Genomic DNA, 19,278 nt, shown 5'->3' on the forward strand with positions numbered 1-19,278 from the left:
TTTTGGTCTTGGCGTTTCTCAAAAAATGCGATAGGATAAATGATCAAAAAAATTCTTTGCAGATAAATTATCTAAAAGAATTTTGACACCGAGTAGAGCTTATTTTAGAACTTCACTGTACTTTCCAACACTTTTAACCAGAGCTGTACCATTCAAGTCTCAATCTGTAACGCCCTTGATGAAAATGCAGAACTATCTCTCTCCATCTCTTTCATCTTCGCTGCCAACAGCTTGGGCGCTAGTCTTTGATGGGCAAGAGCCTCGCTATTGTCAGTGAGCTGCAAATAACAAAGAAAAGCAGTACTGACATATAACATGTAAACGTAGAGGGTGACGATATAGTACAGTTTTTGATTCGCTTCCCTCCAATATTAATAAATTTAAGTTCAACAGAAGCCCACAGCAGAAATACAGGGTTCTCTAGAAAACTTAAATAAGGAAGAGAACAGCAACAGATTAGATTGGAAGTACTCACGTGTTTGAGTGGGTGTGGAAAGGGGAGCACGCACCTCTTCCTTTGGAGGAGTCTTAGGGCCTCCCAGGAAAAATCTCCATTTTGGGGGTTAGCAACCAAGGAAATAATCATATTTATAGTCATGAGAAGTGTACATTGTGCCTTTATCTACCCACATTAGCGTTATTTCCAATCATATGTTTGTTTTAAGCTAATGAAGTGTTGAGAAACAAATTCGACAGATCTTATATCCTCTTAAAAAGATTGCTTAACCGCTGCCGTGACCATTGGACAGCGATTGTCGCCTGAGCTTTCGAGGAACCCTGGAAGAACGAAGACAAAGACTGGACTATCATTCAACCAAAAATCCTCCATGAGCTGTGAATTTGTAAGATTTTCTTTTTATAAACGCTTACCATTCCAAGGAGCTTTGCAACTATGTCGTCTTTGTGGGCTTTAATCTGTTGGACCAACTCTTCTTCTTCGTTTTTTAACCCATTTTCACCCGTTGCTATATCTTTTCGTCTTCCGGGGAAACTGATCTTCTTTTTCCATCTTGACTTTTCTAGTAGTTCGTAAATGAGTGAGGAGTTCTTCGCTAGCTGCTGCTCAAATGCCACCCGATATGCATCGGCAGTTAGGAGAGCTTCTTCTTCACGCCTATGAACTACCTCAAGCTAAAAAACAAGGGAAATTTTTGACTGCATCCCCTTTGAAGATAAGTGAAATGCCAGTTTGAAAAAAAACAAAAACAAGAAGAAGAAAGAAAAAGAGCGAAGCCAGCACGCAGTCACCTTAAACGAAGAAACCTACATGACAAAAAGGATTTTTTTTTTCTCCGCAGAAATAGGTGAACTTGTCGGCTCAGTTAGCTAATAGGCCTTTTCCGAGTTTCCTCAAGCCTTTGATTCAAAGCGAGGCTGAGTGCATAGCCATTGATGTGAAAATGATTCTTCAATCTCATGCTAATAAAACTCATTTTCACCAGAAAGGTTCCGCAGTTAGCCTCGTTTTGAAAGCGAGGGTGTTTGGAACTCGGAAATGGCCTATTAGAACATCAGATTAGCTTCACTTTTGCTGTTTGCATGGACCAATAATATCATAAACTTACTTGAAAAATTTTGGCATTTGTACAAGGTGAAAGTTTCCTTAACAATTCTAAAAAAAGTCAAAAGGGCGGGATAAACAATCTGTCTCCGTACCTCGTGTTTTAGTTTTGCAACATCCCGCTTGGCATAACCGCTTGGCATCTACTGCTGCTCTTGCGCATGCACACGGCTCTTGATTCTTCCCTCTGCATTGGCAGGCGCTAAGAGTTGCTAACTACGAAAAAATAACAGAACAACGCTGATATAAACACGCAGTAAAGAGTGCCACTGATATGAAATATTAAGGACCTTTTTACACTAATGCCCCATTGACACCCATTCACGATAAATGGTGTTAAGATAAAAGCCTTCGGGTAACTGAAAATGGCTTAGAGCGCGGGTTTTATTAAACACTGGCTAAAGTCCGTTCAAATAACTGGCTAGCCTGTTCCAGGCTTTCAGATAGTAGAGCGCGGCGGTCAGTGGAGAGCGAGTTAAATTGTACACTATCTGAACGCCTGGGACAGGCTAATAACTGGCACGTAAAGTTTATCTGGCTTTACGAACGTAAACAAATCCACATGGCTTGAAAAAAACATGTATTCCAGCTTGTCCTGTGGGCAAGCAGCTCTTACATTTTGCTTGCCTGGGGCTAAATCTTGTTCATCTTCGTTAATGATTTTATTAGGAACCTACTTGTAGCCGCACCCTCCCCCGCACAAAGGAAAAATGGAGAGTTTTCCTTTGTCGGAGGGAGGGTGCAGCAACACGTAGGCTATTTTATTAGACGATGACTTGCCTGGAGCCTTGCCCATTGGGTAAGTAAGCTTCAAAAGTTACTTTCCCAGCAAGAAAATCTACTTGTCCCAGACTACCGGACGAGACTTTTTTCGAGCGCTGAATTCAGAGAAAGAATGTGTATGTTCAACTTCTGCGTTAACGCGCTACCTTTCATACAATGTTCCTATTTTATTTACGCACCTCAAGCCACTTTAAGTTTGCGTCCTTGCGATAAAAAGACACGCTACAGTGGAAATCCACGTTTAGAAGCTGCTTACTGATTTTTGTCGACTATAGAATAGATGTACTATAGTCAATCTCATAGTTACCTCAATAATAAGGTCTCCTGTTGATAAAACCTCTTCCCTTTCAGGGGTGGCTAGGTCATACTTGATTCTCTCTCGAACTTCCAAGGCAGCCGCCAACTCATCTCGCTCCCGCATTAGCGCTGAAGATGGCGAAAAACAAACAAATGAGACCCCGTACAAACGACCTTCCGTCTACATGAAACCAGTAAATCCGCTAACCGAATCAATGCCGAAGGACTGGAGGTTCCGTAATGACCTATGGACCAGACAATTCAAAACTTAAAAACAGAAAAGAAAATGATCTTAACATCTACTAATTAACAGGTACTACATTTTGACAGTGGGCAAACAGTGCGCAAATTAATAGTAAAGTAAACGGATAATTTATTGACCAATCAGTGCACGCGTTTTATTTTTGTTATCCCCCGTATGTTATTACACTTTGGGCGAGATTTAGTCAGGACAATAACTGTGAATATTGAAATCAATAATTACAATTACCCATTTTCTCCATGGAAACTTTTCTCAGCTCATCAGATCTTGCCTGCAGTGCAACCATAAGTGTGGCATTTTCTGTTGCCACTCTGTCAAACCTCTCAGCCTATGTCTTCTCACTGTCCATCAAATAGCTCTGCTTCAGTTCTAACTCCCATTGAAGTAAGTTCACCTCCTAAATAATACTACTACATGAGAAATTTCTTCAATTTGATTGGCTCAGAGCAGTGGTATTTCAGCTTAATTTGAAATACCTACATGTGAAAATTACAAACCTTTTGCGGGTAGTAGTATAAACAAATAATAGCATAATTACGTATAACAATTTTGAAATATCACTCGTGGTATTTATGCCAAATATCACTACAAATCATGATATTACCTATACTAATTTATTTCATGATACCTTTTAGGGGGAATATACAGCTATTTCAATAAACGTTGTCAGTACGCAAGAATCACTATAAGTTATAGTAAAAAGCTTTATAACCCTATTCACTGAATAAATCACTATCCAATGGACAGGTATTATGATAAACCAACAATAATATTGCACTACACAGTGGATAGAGATTATAAGGTGGATAGCATTACCGTAATTCCTTGAATAATAGCCGGGGGGATTATTTTGTTTTTCGCACCAAAAGGGGGTGATTATTCGAGGGACGGCGATCATTTGAGGGAGTGATTACTTCAGTCGTTTTTCTATTTTCTATTTTCCCATTAAATCAAAAAATAATCACATCAAATAAACTGAACATTGGCATTGAAAGTCTTTCAAATTTGGTTCCTCGATTAACTTTCAATGTCAATGTTCTCTGCCTCAGAGCTTGAATCATCACTGATCAGTTTTGCTGGATCAGACTCCTTTTTAGCTTCATCCTCCAAGTTCACCGCTATGGGTGTCCCTTGCAGGTAACCTAGAGGGGTGGTGGTGGTGGTAGTGGTGAGGGGGAGGGGGGTATGATTATTCGAGGGAGGCAATTATTTTTAACATTTCCGTCAAAGTGGGGGGGCGGGGGGGGGGGGGGGGGTGCGAGGAAATACGGTACCCACCTTTTGACCAAATGATGCCAGATGTTAGCAGTTACAAATGAAGTTAGTTTTTTAAGCAACTGTCACAGAGGGCAAGAGGCCGAGATTTCTCTTTGGCTAGTAATAGAATGATCCTCCACTACTTTCATAGGAAACGAGGAAAATAGAACCAAAAATCCAGCCTGGCAGTTCAATTACCCGCCTCTCCACCTCCCCACCCACTAATAGCATGTGTACTGGTACCCGAAAACTTGAAATCTTCATGACTGTCCTGGATTTTCACGGATCTATTGTACAGGGACACTGGTGAAGAGCACATAATGTAGACATTAGAGGGTACAGTCAACTCTGGCTAAGGGTGCTTTCCATTTGTCAGAACTGACTGGGCAGACCATTCTCATCGCAATGATAATTTCCCTTTTGATAAAAAGTTTCCAGCCAGATGAGTCAAATCCTGAATAGTATGCAAGAAGGAGATGGTTTTTTAGCAAAAACTCCTGGGTCAAGGAGAGATCCAAGGTCAAATTCTCAATCTCCTAAATTTTGAAAGAAGAGAACTTTACATTATTAGCATAGCAGAGGAACGTGGCTGGGTTTCTGAAGCCTAGTAAATAATTTAATTATTTTGTAAAGTTTACAGTGCTTCAAGCTGCAACCATTTTGGTCGCCATGGCGAGTGAAAAAATATTGGTGACTAAACTTGCAATGAAGTAGCCAATTTGGGGACATGATCGGCAGTCATGAGCAAAGGTGTACAAAGTTTTTTTTATCAGCTAGTATTAGTGTTAATGGTCTTTCCAAAGTTAAATTGAGATAAATATTTGGAAGAAATATTATTTACAGCTTCGTATTCAAGACAATTTTCCTCTTTTCACCCCTTTGGTGTGAAGCCCTGAGATGCTGTGGAGCGTCCAAATTTGATTGTGACGTAGGCATGAAAATTGGGCAGCCATTGTGATGAGACTAGCAGAAACTGGGTCAGATGACAACAAAAATGGAGGGATCTCAGGGCTGCAAATATCAGTAGGTCATGGGACATTTGCCAAACAAAATTTGCCAGTGTCCGACAAAATCCAACCTGTGTTCGGACAATATGTCCGGAGAATGTTTATATCATAAATCATTTTAAGGTAAGGAAGAATAAAAATCTACCTAAATATAAAGTAAATTAAGTATATAAAGTTCAAACTTTTTCTGGTGATGTCCAACCAAAATTAAGTTTTGTCCGACCAAGATGGTGCCTTAGGAAGACGTATGTCCTTTCAAGAGAAAAAAATTATTTGCAGCCCTGGGTATCTAGATCTTAAGGTGACTGCAACTTAATTATGAGCCAATTTTAGTATTTTTCTAACCTGCTCGCGTCCCATTAGAAGTAGCCAGATAATTATCAGTCTTGGATATGTATAAGTTCAATCATTATCGTTTTCAACTGAGTTCCTGAAATTTATTTTGAAGCTTGGGTTTGGCGATAGGAGCAAATTTTCTATTACAATGGTATTTTTGCCAGGTACTCTAACTGTCTTAAAAATTTTACTTGGTGATGGATGGGCCCCTGACAGGCCCAAAAGGAGCTTCGGGCTCCTCGCTCTACTCAGCAGCTCGGGCCAGTCGTCCATGAGCAGTCTTTAATCACCATGATCAGTAATGGGACATACATCTGCCTCTCAAACCCCTGTTACAGAGACCCTGAGAAGAGAAGGGCTTAAAAGGGTTGGGGCGTTACGTGGGCGTTAGCACCATTAATGTTTCAGATGGTTCCTAATTTATTACTTACAAGACTAACTTTATGTGCATATTTTTTAGACACATATTGGCCTCATTATAGCTTTGCCATATCTGGGTTTTAAATATGACAGTTGTGGCCAATCCAATATACATTTTGGGTTAATTCTTGATTGCAAGGATAAATTTTAACATGTAAAATAACGGTATTCAAGGAAACCTTTTTTCTGAAAACACCTATATTTGTTCTTGGATCAATGCCGCTCATTACATCTTGACAGCATGATTTTTTGTTGGACTGTTAGACACGGGGACGACTTTTTTAGTGAATATTACGCCTTTGACGGAGAGAAAATTCCATTTGTCTCTAAGTAACCAATTAAAATATTACATTGCAAGAGACCATATGCAACGTATTTCCTTCGTGAAATCAAGAAGTGATTGTCTTCGTGAAGCATTTGCCGATTTCCAGGGCCGGATGTGGCCGTATGTGGCGATCGGAGTAAATGTCACGTGGTTATAGTGCCACGCCTCTTTCGGGTCTGAGTCGAAATTCTGCTGTTGCCGGCATTTTTTCGTGAAAATCTCTCGGCTACGTATAGTGCGTATTAGTACCTTGCGTTGAACAGAGTTTCACCTAAATCGCAAGACCCAGTTCGAGAAATTCAGCGATTTGCAAATTTAGGTCATAATTTATGTGAAAATGATAAGCAAACTTTACACGATTATATCTAATAAACTATGAGATTTATCCCTTTATTTTGGGGATCTTTATAACAGATGGGTCCTTGCAAGTCAGTAAAAAGCTTTAGGGCCTTGTAAATGCACGCGATTTCGAGCAATGCAAACATATACAAATTAAAGTTTTAGCTATTTGTTGACGTTTGTCAGAGTAGTTTTTTTCCCTTCAAATTTTTTCAGGGCCACAATTGATTAACTAGCTACCCGGATTCTGAATTTCATGGTCATAGAGAAACTGTGACATTATTTTCTATAACGCCAAACTTGAGTAAACATCAAGAATGCTGTATCATGACAGACTAGAAACGATAGAGAACCCCCAAAGCACAAACTCAGCCAAAACGCTAAAAATCTTCAATGTTTACTCCAGTTTGAACTTATAGAAGAGAATCTCACAGTTTTTCAACTACCATGAAATTACGAACACCGGTAGTTAGTTAATCAATTGTGGCCCTGAAAAAATTTGAAGGGAAATAAACTACGAATTTTTAAGAAAATGCTTTTTTCGTGAGAAGGACTCTTAAACGCTGACAAACGTCAACAAATAGCGAAAACTCTAATTTCTATATGTTTGCATTGCTCGAAATCGCACGCATTTACAAAGGCCCTAAAGCTTTTTACTGACTTGCAACGACCCATCTTTTATAACGATCCCCAAAATAAAGGGATAAATCTCATAGTTAATTAGATATAATCGTGTAAAGTTTGCTTATCATTTTCACATAACTGTTATGACCTAAATTTGCAAACCGCTGAATTTCTCGAATTGGGTCTTTGCGATTTAGGTGAAACTCTGTTCAACGCAAGGCACTAATGCGCACTATAAGTAGCCGAGAGATTTTCACGAAAAAATGCCGGCAACAGCAGAATTTCGACTCAGACCCGAAAGAGGCGTGGCACTATAACCACGTGACATTTACTCCGATCGCCAAAACTTTTATGCTATATTGTAGATTGATCTATATGTTATCCAGTCTATAAGTAAAGGTGGGGATACCAGAGAGCTTCAAAGTAGGATAGTACCTCCACAAAATAACTGCATGGGTCGAGTCACCATAATTTTTAGTGGACAAAAACTTTGCACCAGCATAATTTAAGGAATATTGCATTCTATTTTACATTTTCAAGGGCTAAAGATGTAATTAGTCATCTGTAGTATAACACCAAAGAAAATTCCTTATGGGAGTCTGAGAAAATTTTCACGTGTAAGACGTCGTTTTGTGAAATTTGACATTTATTTTCTCGGGCTCCAATAAGAAATTTTCTTTGGTGTTATTACAGATGACTAATTTACATCCTTAGCCCTTGAACTGAATGTAAAAACAAGTGCGGTATGCTTTAAATTATTCTGGTACAAAGGTTTTGTCCACTGAAAATTAAAATTACTCAATTTCCTGACGGATTCTGTCTTTAAACTGAATTTGCTTTTTAAGCTTTCAAATCTGGATTTAAATTTCGCACTAATCCCGGGTTATATTAACCCAGCTTTGAACAATTCAACCCAGGATCTTGGATTCCACAGGAGCCTGCGTAGCAGGCGCCGATTCTTTATTCATTTATTTTCACAGGCCGTTGTCTTGTGTAAACATCTTGGATAGTAAAGCAGCTTATCATTGGGGCCCGTCTAAAACTTTCGGGAAAACTCTAAGGGTCGCCGAAGAGAAAAGTTATTTTTCATTTAGTATTGTTGCTGGTGAGTGTCATTTGTGAAGTTATTACTGTTTCTTTCATTTATTGACTGCGTGAATTGGCTATTTATTTTAGCCTTTTAATTCTTTCAAGGAAAAGTACTCTTCGCCTCGTCCTCAGGGCACATGGAGCATTTGCTTTATTTGCTCCCTACACTGTACTACATGGGATTTTGTATAATGATTAATTTTTGCAGTTTTCTGACAAAAAATAACAAAAGCAAGAAGTCGCGGGGGGGGAATGAGTATGGGCACTCTTGCTTTTAATAAAAATATATATATAGAGAGAGAGAGGATATTACACGGTGGCGCGAAGATATGAATTTTATTTTCGAGTGGCAAAACAATATTATACGAAAGAGCGCAGCGAGTGAGTAAAATATTGTTTTATTGTTTAGAGGGAAATTACCAAAATTACGTCATCGATAAACTCACGTGTGAGATTATGGAAAATGAACCACTCAGGTCCCGGATGTAGTTTTTATGAATTTTACGGGTGGTATATTTTCCAGTAAAACACTCGTGTCTATATAATAAATATATATATATATATATATATATATATATATATATATATATAATAAGTTGTTGAAAAAAAAAAAAAACTGCAGAGATGCTGTATCCGATGGAACAAATCGATCGATTAATTCAAGTCGGAAAAAATTAATGACTTCAAGGGAAAATTTCAAATGAACTGATTTCGTCGACGATATGTAAAAGGAGCAGAATGATTATTAACATATATGTTGACATTTCTGACTCAAACCGAACAACCTATCGGTACTACTGCTTTTATTTTGAAACCAACTAAATTGTGACTACGCACCATTAAAAAGATAGACACCAGGGGGTGTTACGATGTTAATGGAAAGTTAAGTTCTCCTGATAGTCGAGTCACGTTCAAGGAAAAAACTTAATTGTTTAAAATTCCTTTTAAGTGAATTTCTGAAGTAGGCAAGATAGAGAGGTTTGTTTTTCGCGTGATAGCCAGGTTTACGGGGCAAGTGCACGTGCCGTGTGATATTACTGACGATAGATAAGGTGGCTCAGTGTGACATAGTTTCTCTTGTTTGTATAGTCATTGGTCATAAAAACAGTACAGATAATTGTAGAGGTAAGTTATGATTCATCCCGAGAAAACTTTCAGGTCATTATTGATTCTAGACGATTTTACTTGTGGGAAAAATACGCTTTTAATTTGTAAACGCAAATTCCCTGCCATATTACATGAAAAGACTACTGAAATCAAGAATTTAAAGGTATTCTCGTTTTTCGTTTGATGTGAAACGGGCGAACTGGAATAAAATGAGATTATGACCAGCACTTATAAGTTTCAGGTTTTTACGAGAGTTTTAAACTCTAACAGTCAAAAGCTCGGAATGAATATACCGGTATAGCAAATCAAACAAGAGAAGGCAGCTGACTAGGCTTATATATAAAGTAGATCAGTCAATATTCAAGGGTTATGCCAAAAAAGAAGCCCTTTTTAAGGCTTAAACGGGTCTAAATTGTTTTAAGAAACGAGCTTTAAGGGCCTGTTTACATGGAGTTGGGGACCCCGGTCTAGTGAGGTTGGTTTCTTTTGTTTTCACGCTCTGGCGGACACAAAACAAAAGAAATCTACCCCACTAGACCGGGGTCCCCCACTCCATGTAAACAGGGTCTAAGGCATAAAATTTTTAAAACTAAAACATAATATCGCTGTTAACGTGCGAAGATCATTCGGAACAAGAGAAAAACTTTAGCGCGTGTAAATCACATGAACCAGCAGAATTTCAAATGTGCGAAAATAAATTGTGAGCAGAAGAGATAGTAAGCGATTAAAGATTAAAGTTTATTTGAATTGTTTTTAGGTTACTTATTTTTTAACATTCCACCAGAACAACAACGGAGCTTTTGCTTAAGTGTTCTTTCTTAACAAATTCATAGATCTTGGACAGAGATGCACCTGCACTGAGCAAACGGCTTCCTGTGCCGGCAATCGTGACAACCTCTTGAATATGTTGAATATTCCATGGAATAATTTGAATTCCCATCACGTAATATTGACATTCTTGATGATGATGGCAAGTTATTTGAGTATTTAATATGGGAAATGTAAACTATTTTATCCTGTTGCCTTCATTTCTTTCTTGTCGTGAGCGGATAACATTAGAAACAAGAGAAAATCATCTCTTGTCTGAATTCGAGTGGATAACGTTCAAGGCTCATAAAATGACTGGCAGAAAAACTACATCACTATTTTCTTTATTGTTCAGCTTTGGCCAGTGCCAGCTGGTTCCAGTAGAGCGTTCTGTTGTGTTTGCTTTACTTTTCATGACTTTTGCGCGGAACTAAGTCAACTAAATAAGTATGGGAGCTAAAACAAGAAGCCAAGTATTACTTTTATTTACCGAAACACTGGTCAAAAATAATTTGCTTACGGTTGACGCAATATAAGGATTGCTTCTTTTCCGGTCCCCGCATTATTGGTAGGAATTTGCAAACTTAGTAATAAAAGATCCAAAGCGGCAAATTTTTTTCCGCAGAAACCTTTTTTTTTAGCTTTCAAGCCAAAAAGTATCTCACTGCCGCTTAATGGACTTTAACTACAACACGCATCAATTTTCTGTCGGCAATAGATTGAATTTGTGTTTTATACCAATTATTAAAAGGGGCTACCGGCTTCCGGAATATTTTCCTCGTCTTTTAACAAGGATTGCTGCCTTCAAAATCTTTTAAACACTTTTCTTGTAACATTGCAGTCAGTCAAGGAGGCAGACAACCTCTCCATGGCTAACAGTACGTCAACGTCATCTTGCTTTCATCTTCCTGATCCATCTTTTGACCGGGTTTCAGAGCGTTTCCTGGTAAATCTTGTAACAGCCATCATAAATATCATTTCCTCCCCTTTTGCCGTCATCTTGAACCTTTTGATTTCCATTGCCATCTTTAACAACACTCTACTTCGAACACCATCAAATCTCTTGATAGGCTGCTTGGCTCTGTCTGATATTTTAGTTGGTCTCACAGTTCAACCGGGTTACGTCACCTACAGACTTATGGAAAATCAGCATCGAACAGTTCCGTGCTTCGTTCGAGTTATGTACTCTAATGCCTTCTACATTTGTTGCGGAGTGTCTTTTATGACTCTTGCAGCTGTAAGCTACGAGCGATTTGTGGCAGTCCGTCTTTATGTAAGATACAACAATGTCTTCTCGTCGAAACGAGCCGTTAAATATATCTTGGCCATCTGGATGTTTAATGTCTCAGTAACAAGTCTGCAATGGCTGGGAATAAACCATGTCTCCAGAGCAACGCACTTGCTTGTGTGGTTTCTCTCTCTTTTGCTGTCAGGAGCTGCAAACGTAGGAGTGGTGCTCGTTTGGCGTCGACACCGACGCCAATTTCAATCCCATATCGGGCATATTACCAATTTTCAGTGGCGACAGAGACAAAAAAAGCTTACAAAAACTGTTTCTTTCATCGTGGGATTCTATTTGTTATTCAACATACCCGTTTTATTTGTTACAATTTATCACCAGATTTTGAAGCAGGACATTAAGACTTATAACCACTATAGTTGGGCGGAAACTATAGCTTTCCTCAATTCCTGCACGAACCCATCAATCTGCTTATGGAAGAACCGGCAAATTCGTCAAAAAATATTGCTTTACTTCCGAAAACAGACTTCTTCGTCTACTAAACGAGATGGTGTCACACTCCGTGCTTCAAAAGAGACTGTTCCACAAGGCCGAAGACAGCTGTCTGCGGTGGTAAACACCAGTTCACTGTAAAAATGCCATGGTGAATGAGAAGGAAATTAACACTTTATTGGTTAATGGTTAGGACGTAAACGCCCCGTCCCCTCCAGGACGGGATGCCAGTTTTTTTCCAGTAATAGGTATCGCTTTGCAGTGCCGTAGCAAGGTTAGATTTATTAGGGAGGGGGGGGCAATCACGAGCACTGAAGGCGCGAGCTGCTAGGGGGATCCGGGGGCATGCACCCTCGGAAGATTTTGAAATATAGGGTATCTGAAATAGCATTTTAAGGCTTCCGAGAGCATTAATTTCCCATTTAAGAAGTGTACTTTGTTTAATACCCGCCTAATTTTTGTTTGTTGAAGCCATAAATAAATAATTTTCAAGCTTTATCGCACTGAAATGAACACATGGAACCGAAGACCAGCGTGAAGAGCGTGGCCTCTGACCAAATTAAACGTGCCAGTGTCAAAATTATTGGGAGGGCCCAGGGCCACCAGGCCCCTTCCCATGCTGCGGCACTGTTTTGGGGTTGTTCATAAAGAAATTTATAATATTAATATTGCCAAACGCCGTCATAGTGTGTTTGTGTAAGGCCTCGTTTCCATAATTTACATCGGTCTCTGTTTAGGAGGACCTAAATGTTCAGTTTTGGTCTTGGCGTTTCTCAAAAAATGCGATAGGATAAATGATCAAAAAAATTCATTGCAGATAAAGTACCTCAAAGAATTTTGACACCGAGTAGAGCTTATTTTAGACTTTCACTGCACTTTCCAACACTTTTAACCAGAGTTGTACCAGTTAAGTCTCAATCTGTAACGCCCTTGATGAAAACGCAGAACTATCTCTCTCCATCTCTTTCATCTTCGCCGCCAACAGCTTGGTCGCTAGTCTTTGATGGGCAAGAGCCTCGCTATTGTCAGTGAGCTGCAAATAACAAAGAAAAGCAGCATTGACATATAATATGTAAATGTGGAGGGTGACGATATAGTACAGTTTTTGATTCGCTTCGCTACAATATTAATAAATTTAAGTTCAACAGAAGCCGACAGCAGAAATACAGGGTTCTCTAGAAAACTTAAATAAGGAGGAGAACAGCAGCAGATTAGATTGGAAGCAGTCACGTGTTTGAGTGGGTGTGGAAAGGGGAGCACGCACCTCTTCCTTTGGAGGAGTCTTAGGGGCTCCCAGGAAAAATCTCAATTTTGGGGGTTAGTAACCAAGGAAATAATCATATTTATAGTCATGAGAAGTGTGCATTGTGCCTTTATCTACTCACATTAGCATTATTTCCAATCATATGTTTGTTTTAAGCTAATGAAGTGTTGAGAAACAAATTCGACAGATCTTATATCCTCTTAAAAAGATTGCTTAGCCGCTGCCGTGACCATTGGACAGCAATTGTCGCCTGAACTTTCGAGGAACCATGGAACAACGAAGACAAAGACTGGACTATTATTCAACCGAAAATCCTCCATGAGCTGTGAATTTGTAAAATTTTCTTTTTATAAACGCTTACCATTCCAAGGAGCTTTGCGACGATGTCGTCTTTGTGGGCTTTAATCTGTTGGACCAACTCTTCTTCTTCGTTTTTTAACCCATTTTCACCCGTTGCTATATCTTTTCTTCTTCCGGGGAAACTGATCTTCTTTTTCCATCTTGACTTTTCTAGTAGTTCGTAAATGAGTGAGGAGTTCTTCGCTAACTGCTGCTCAAATGCCACCCGATATGCATCGGCAGTTAGGAGAGCTTCTTCTTCACGCCTATGAACTACCTCAAGCTACAAAACAAGGGAGAATTTTGACTGCATCTCCTTTGAAGATAAGTAAAATGCCAGTTTGAAAAAAACAAAAATAAGAAGAAGAAAGGAAAAGAGCGAAGCCGGCATGCAGTCACCTTAAATGAAGAAACCTATGACAAAAAGGATTTTTCCCGAGTTTCCCCAAGCCTCTGCTTCAAAGCGAGGCTGAGTTCATAGCCATTGATGTGAAAATGATTCTTCAATCTCATGCTAATAAAACTCATTTTCACAAGAAAGGTTTCGCAGTTAGCTTCGTTTTGAAAGTGAGGGTGTTTGGAACTCGGAAATGGCCTATTAGAACATAAGATTAGCTTCACTTTTGCTGTTTGCATGGACCAATAATATCATAAACTTGCCTGGGGCCAAATCTTGTTCATCTTCGTTAATGATTTTATTAGGAACCTACTTGTAGCCGCACCCTCCCCCGCACAAAGGAAAAATGGAGAGTTTTCCTTTGTCGGAGGGAGGGTGCGGCAACACGTAGGCTATTTTATTAGACGATGACTTGCCTGGAGCCTTGCCCATTGGGTAAGTAAGCTTCAAAAGTTACTTTCCCAGCAAGAAAATCTACTTGTCCCAGACTACCGGACGAGACTTTTTTCGAGCGCTGAATTCAGAGAAAGAATGTGTATGTTCAACTTCTGCGTTAACGCGCTACCTTTCATACAATGTTCCTATTTTATTTACGCACCTCAAGCCACTTTAAGTTTGCGTCCTTGCGATAAAAAGACACGCTACAGTGGAAATCCACGTTTAGAAGCTGCTTACTGATTTTTGTCGACTATAGAATAGATATACTATAGTCAATCTCATAGTTACCTCAATAATAAGGTCTCCTGTTGATAAAACCTCTTCCCTTTCAGGGGTGGCTAGGTCATACTTGATTCTCTCTCGAACTTCCAAGGCAGCCGCCAACTCATCTCGCTCCCGCATTAGCGCTGAAGATGGCGAAAAACAAACAAATGAGACCCCGTACAAACGACCTTCCGTCTACATGAAACCAGTAAATCCGCTAACCGAATCAATGCCGAAGGACTGGAGGTTCCGTAATGACCTATGGACCAGACAATTCAAAACTTAAAAACAGAAAAGAAAATGATCTTAACATCTACTAATTAACAGGTACTACATTTTGACAGTGGGCAAACAGTGCGCAAATTAATAGTAAAGTAAACGGATAATTTATTGACCAATCAGTGCACGCGTTTTATTTTTGTTATCCCCCGTATGTTATTACACTTTGGGCGAGATTTAGTCAGGACAATAACTGTGAATATTGAAATCAATAATTACAATTACCCATTTTCTCCATGGAAACTTTTCTCAGCTCATCAGATCTTGCCTGCAGTGCAACCATAAGTGTGGCATTTTCTGTTGCCACTCTGTCAAACCTCTCAGCCTATGTCTTCTCACTGTCCATCAAATAGCTCTGCTTCAGTTCTAACTCCCATTGAAGTAAGTTCACCTCCTAAATAATACTACTACATGAGAAATTTCTTCAATTTGATTGGCTCAGAGCAGTGGTATTTCAGCTTAATTTGAAATACCTACATGTGAAAATTACAAACCTTTTGCGGGTACTAGTATAAACAAATAATAGCATAATTACGTATAACAATTTTGAAATATCACTCGTGGTATTTATGCCAAATATCACTACAAATCATGATATTACCTATACCAATTTATTTCATGATACCTTTTAGGGGGAATATACAGCTATTTCAATAAACGTTGTCAGTACGCAAGAATCACTATAAGTTATAGTAAAAAGCTTTATAACCCTATTCACTGGATAAATCACTATCCAATGGACAGGTATTATGATAAACCAACAATAATATTGCACTACACAGTGGATAGAGATTTATAAGGTGGATAGCATTACCGTAATTCCTTGAATAATAGCCGGGGGGATTATTTTGTTTTTCGCACCAAAAGGGGGTGATTATTCGAGGGACGGCGATCATTTGAGGGAGTGATTACTTCAGTCGTTTTTCTATTTTCCCATTAAATCAAAAAATAATCACATCAAATAAACTGAACATTGGTATTGAAAGTCTTTCAAATTTGGTTCCTCGATTAACTTTCAATGTCAATGTTCTCTGCCTCAGAGCTTGAATCATCACTGATCAGTTTTGCTGGATCAGACTCCTTTTTAGCTTCATCCTCCAAGTTCACCGCTATGGGTGTCCCTTGCAGGTAACCTAGAGGGGTGGTGGTGGTGGTAGTGGTGAGGGGGAGGGGGGTATGATTATTCGAGGGAGGCAATTATTTTTAACATTTCCGTCAAAGTGGGGGGGCGGGGGGGGGGGGGGGGGGGGGCGAGGAAATACGGTACCCACCTTTTGACCAACTGATGCCAGATGTTAGCAGTTACAAATGAAGTTAGTTTTTTAAGCAACTGTCACAGAGGGCAAGAGGCCGAGATTTCTCTTTGGCTAGTAATAGAATGATCCTCCACTACTTTCATAGGAAACGAGGAAAATAGAACCAAAAATCCAGCCTGGCAGTTCAATTACCCGCCTCTCCACCTCCCCACCCACTAATAGCATGTGTACTGGTACCCGAAAACTTGAAATCTTCATGACTGTCCTGGATTTTCACGGATCTATTGTACAGGGACACTGGTGAAGAGCACATAATGTAGACATTAGAGGGTACAGTCAACTCTGGCTAAGGGTGCTTTCCATTTGTCAGAACTGACTGGGCAGACCATTCTCATCGCAATGATAATTTCCCTTTTGATAAAAACTTTCCAGCCAGATGAGTCAAATCCTGAATAGTATGCAAGAAGGAGATTGTTTTTTGGCAAAACCTCCTGGAAAAAGCCTATTTTATTTTCAAACTGACTGGTTGAGCAATGGTCTGGCTGGCCAGTTCTGACAAATGGAAAGAGCCCTAAGATGGACACCTTTGGGACTGGCCCTGACTGTCCGTGTCTTAGAGAGGTGTCTGTTTTAATAGGGAGAATTGACTGTACAATGTGTACCACTGAATTACTGTCATCTTTAATGACCTTCCTGTAAAGTGACCTGCTCAAGTTTCTTACTGGCTTCTAGAGCCTTTCTAGAACAATGATTTTGACGTGCTTCCTCCAATCGAGATAATCTCTGGATGATTTTTACGGCACCATACTTGCTTTGAAGTTGCTGCTGACAAGCTTCCAAATCCAAGGTCAAATTCTCAATCTCCTAAATTTTGAAAGAAGAGAACTTTACATTATTAGCATAGCAGAGGAACGTGGCTGGGTTTCTGAAGCCTAGTAAATAATTTAATTATTTTGTAAAGTTTACAGTGCTTCAAGCTGCAACCACTTTGGTCGCCATGGCGAGTGAAAAAATATTGGTGACTAAACTTGCAACGAAGTAGCCAATTTGGGGACATGATCGGCAGTCATGAGCAAAGATGTACAAAGTTTTTTTATCAGCTAGTATTAGTGTTAATGGTCTTTCCAAAGTTAAATTGAGATAAATATTTGGAAGAAATATTATTTACAGCTTCGTATTCAAGACAATTTTCCTCTTTTCACCCCTTTGGTGTGAAGCCCTGAGATGCTGTGGAGCGTCCAAATTTGATTGTGACGTAGGCATGAAAATTGGGCAGCCATTGTGATGAGACTAGCAGAAACTGGGTCAGATGACAACAAAAATGGAGGGATCTCAGGGCTGCAAATATCAGTAGGTCATGGGACATTTGCCAAACAAAATTTGCCAGTGTCCGACAAAATCCAACCTGTGTTCGGACAATATGTCCGGAGAATGTTTATATCATAAATCATTTTAAGGTAAGGAAGAATAAAAATCTACCTAAATATAAAGTAAATTAAGTATATAAAGTTCAAACTTTTTCTGGTGATGTCCAACCAAAATTAAGTTTTGTCCGACCAAGATGGTGCCTTATGAAGACGTATGTCCTTTCAAGAGAAAAAAATTATTTGCAGCCCTGGGTATCTAGATCTTAAGGTGACTGCAACTTAATTATGAGCCAATTTTAGTATTTTTCTAACCTGCTCGCGTCCCATTAGAAGTAGCCAGATAATTATCAGTCTTGGATATGTATAAGTTCAATCATTATCGCTTTCAACTGAGTTCCTGAAATTTATTTTGAAGCTTGGGTTTGGCGATAGGAGCAAATTTTCTATTACAATGGTATTTTTGCAAGGTACTCTAACTGTTTTAAAAATTTTACTTGGTGATGGATGGGCCCCTGACAGGCCCAAAAGGAGCTTCGGGCTCCTCGCTCTACTCAGCAGCTCGGGCCAGTCGTCCATGAGCAGTCTTTAATCACCATGATCAGTAATGGGACATACATCTGCCTCTCAAACCCCTGTTACAGAGACCCTGAGAAGAGAAGGGCTTAAAAGAGTTGGGGCGTTACGTGGGCGTTAGCACCATTAATGTTTCAGATGGTTCCTAATTTATTACTTACAAGACTAACTTTATGTGCATATTTTTTAGACACATATTGGCCTCATTATAACTTTGCCATATCTGGGTTTTAAATATGACAGTTGTGGCCAATCCAATATACATTTTGGGTTAATTCTTGATTGCAAGGATAAATTTTAACATGTAAAATAACGGTATTCAAGGAAGCCTTTTTTCTGAAAACACCTATATTTGTTCTTGGATCAATGCCGCTCATTACATCTTGACAGCATGATTTTTTGTTGGACTGTTAGACACGGGGACGATTTTTTTTAGTGAATATTACGCCTTTGACGGAGAGAAAATTCCATTTGTCTCTAAGTAACCAATTAAAATATTACATTGTAAGAGACCATATGCAACGTATTTCCTTCGTGAAATCAAGAAGTGATTGTCTTCGTGAAGCATTTGCCGATTTCCAGGGCCGGATGTGGCCGTATGTGGCGATCGGAGTAAATGTCACGTGGTTATAGTGCCACGCCTCTTTCGGGTCTGAGTCGAAATTCTGCTGTTGCCGGCATTTTTTCGTGAAAATCTCTCGGCTACGTATAGTGCGTATTAGTACCTTGCGTTGAACAGAGTTTCACCTAAATCGCAAGACCCAATTCGAGAAATTCAGCGATTTGCAAATTTAGGTCATAATTTATGTGAAAATGATAAGCAAACTTTACACGATTATATCTAATAAACTATGAGATTTATCCCTTTATTTTGGGGATCTTTATAACAGACGGGTCCTTGCAAGTCAGTAAAAAGCTTTAGGGCCTTGTAAATGCACGCGATTTCGAGCAATGCAAACATATACAAATTAAAGTTTTAGCTATTTGTTGACGTTTGTCAGAGTAGTTTTTTTCCCTTCAAATTTTTTCAGGGCCACAATTGATTAACTAGCTACCCGGATTCTGAATTTCATGGTCATAGAGAAACTGTGACATTATCTTCTATAACGCCAAACTTGAGTAAACATCAAGAATGCTGTATCATGACAGACTAGA

At 39.2% G+C, this 19,278-nt stretch overlaps 2 protein-coding genes and 1 pseudogene across 2 annotated transcripts; 1 reads left to right on the plus strand and 2 right to left on the minus strand.

Annotated features, from left to right (window-relative positions):
- Nucleotides 1–94: 94 nt before the first annotated feature.
- On the minus strand, nt 95–17,877 carry LOC140934549 (coiled-coil domain-containing protein 125-like; annotated as a pseudogene).
- On the plus strand, nt 9,257–12,111 carry LOC140933338 (histamine H2 receptor-like). Its single transcript, XM_073382874.1, has 2 exons — nt 9,257–9,425; nt 11,056–12,111. Exon 2 carries the CDS (start codon nt 11,083–11,085, stop codon nt 12,085–12,087), a length of 1,005 nt encoding a protein of 334 aa, XP_073238975.1. The 5' UTR covers nt 9,257–9,425; nt 11,056–11,082; the 3' UTR covers nt 12,088–12,111.
- Nucleotides 12,719–14,230, minus strand: LOC140932982 (coiled-coil domain-containing protein 125-like). The gene is made up of 3 exons (XM_073382489.1): nt 14,210–14,230; nt 13,572–13,832; nt 12,719–12,979 (listed from the first exon to the last, which is right to left on the minus strand). Exons 1-3 carry the CDS (start codon nt 14,228–14,230, stop codon nt 12,854–12,856), a joined length of 408 nt encoding a protein of 135 aa, XP_073238590.1. The 3' UTR covers nt 12,719–12,853.
- Nucleotides 17,878–19,278: the final 1,401 nt, after the last annotated feature.

This window comes from Porites lutea, chromosome 4 (genome assembly GCF_958299795.1).
Source record: "Porites lutea chromosome 4, jaPorLute2.1, whole genome shotgun sequence".
Taxonomy (NCBI): domain Eukaryota; kingdom Metazoa; phylum Cnidaria; class Anthozoa; order Scleractinia; family Poritidae; genus Porites; species Porites lutea.

Excerpts from the sequence above, each read along its gene's own strand:
- LOC140932982 (XM_073382489.1), bottom strand. The coding sequence starts at position 14,230 with ATGAACAAGATTTGGCCCCAG. Across the intron at positions 13,833-14,209 it reads TGAACAAGATTTGGCCCCAG|CTTGAGGTAGTTCATAGGCG; the intron begins GCAAGTTTATGA and ends CTTGTTTTGTAG. Across the intron at positions 12,980-13,571 it reads TCGCAAAGCTCCTTGGAATG|CTCACTGACAATAGCGAGGC; the intron begins GTAAGCGTTTAT and ends TGTTATTTGCAG.
- LOC140933338 (XM_073382874.1), top strand. The coding sequence starts at position 11,083 with ATGGCTAACAGTACGTCAACGTCATCTTGCTTTCATCTTCCTGATCCA.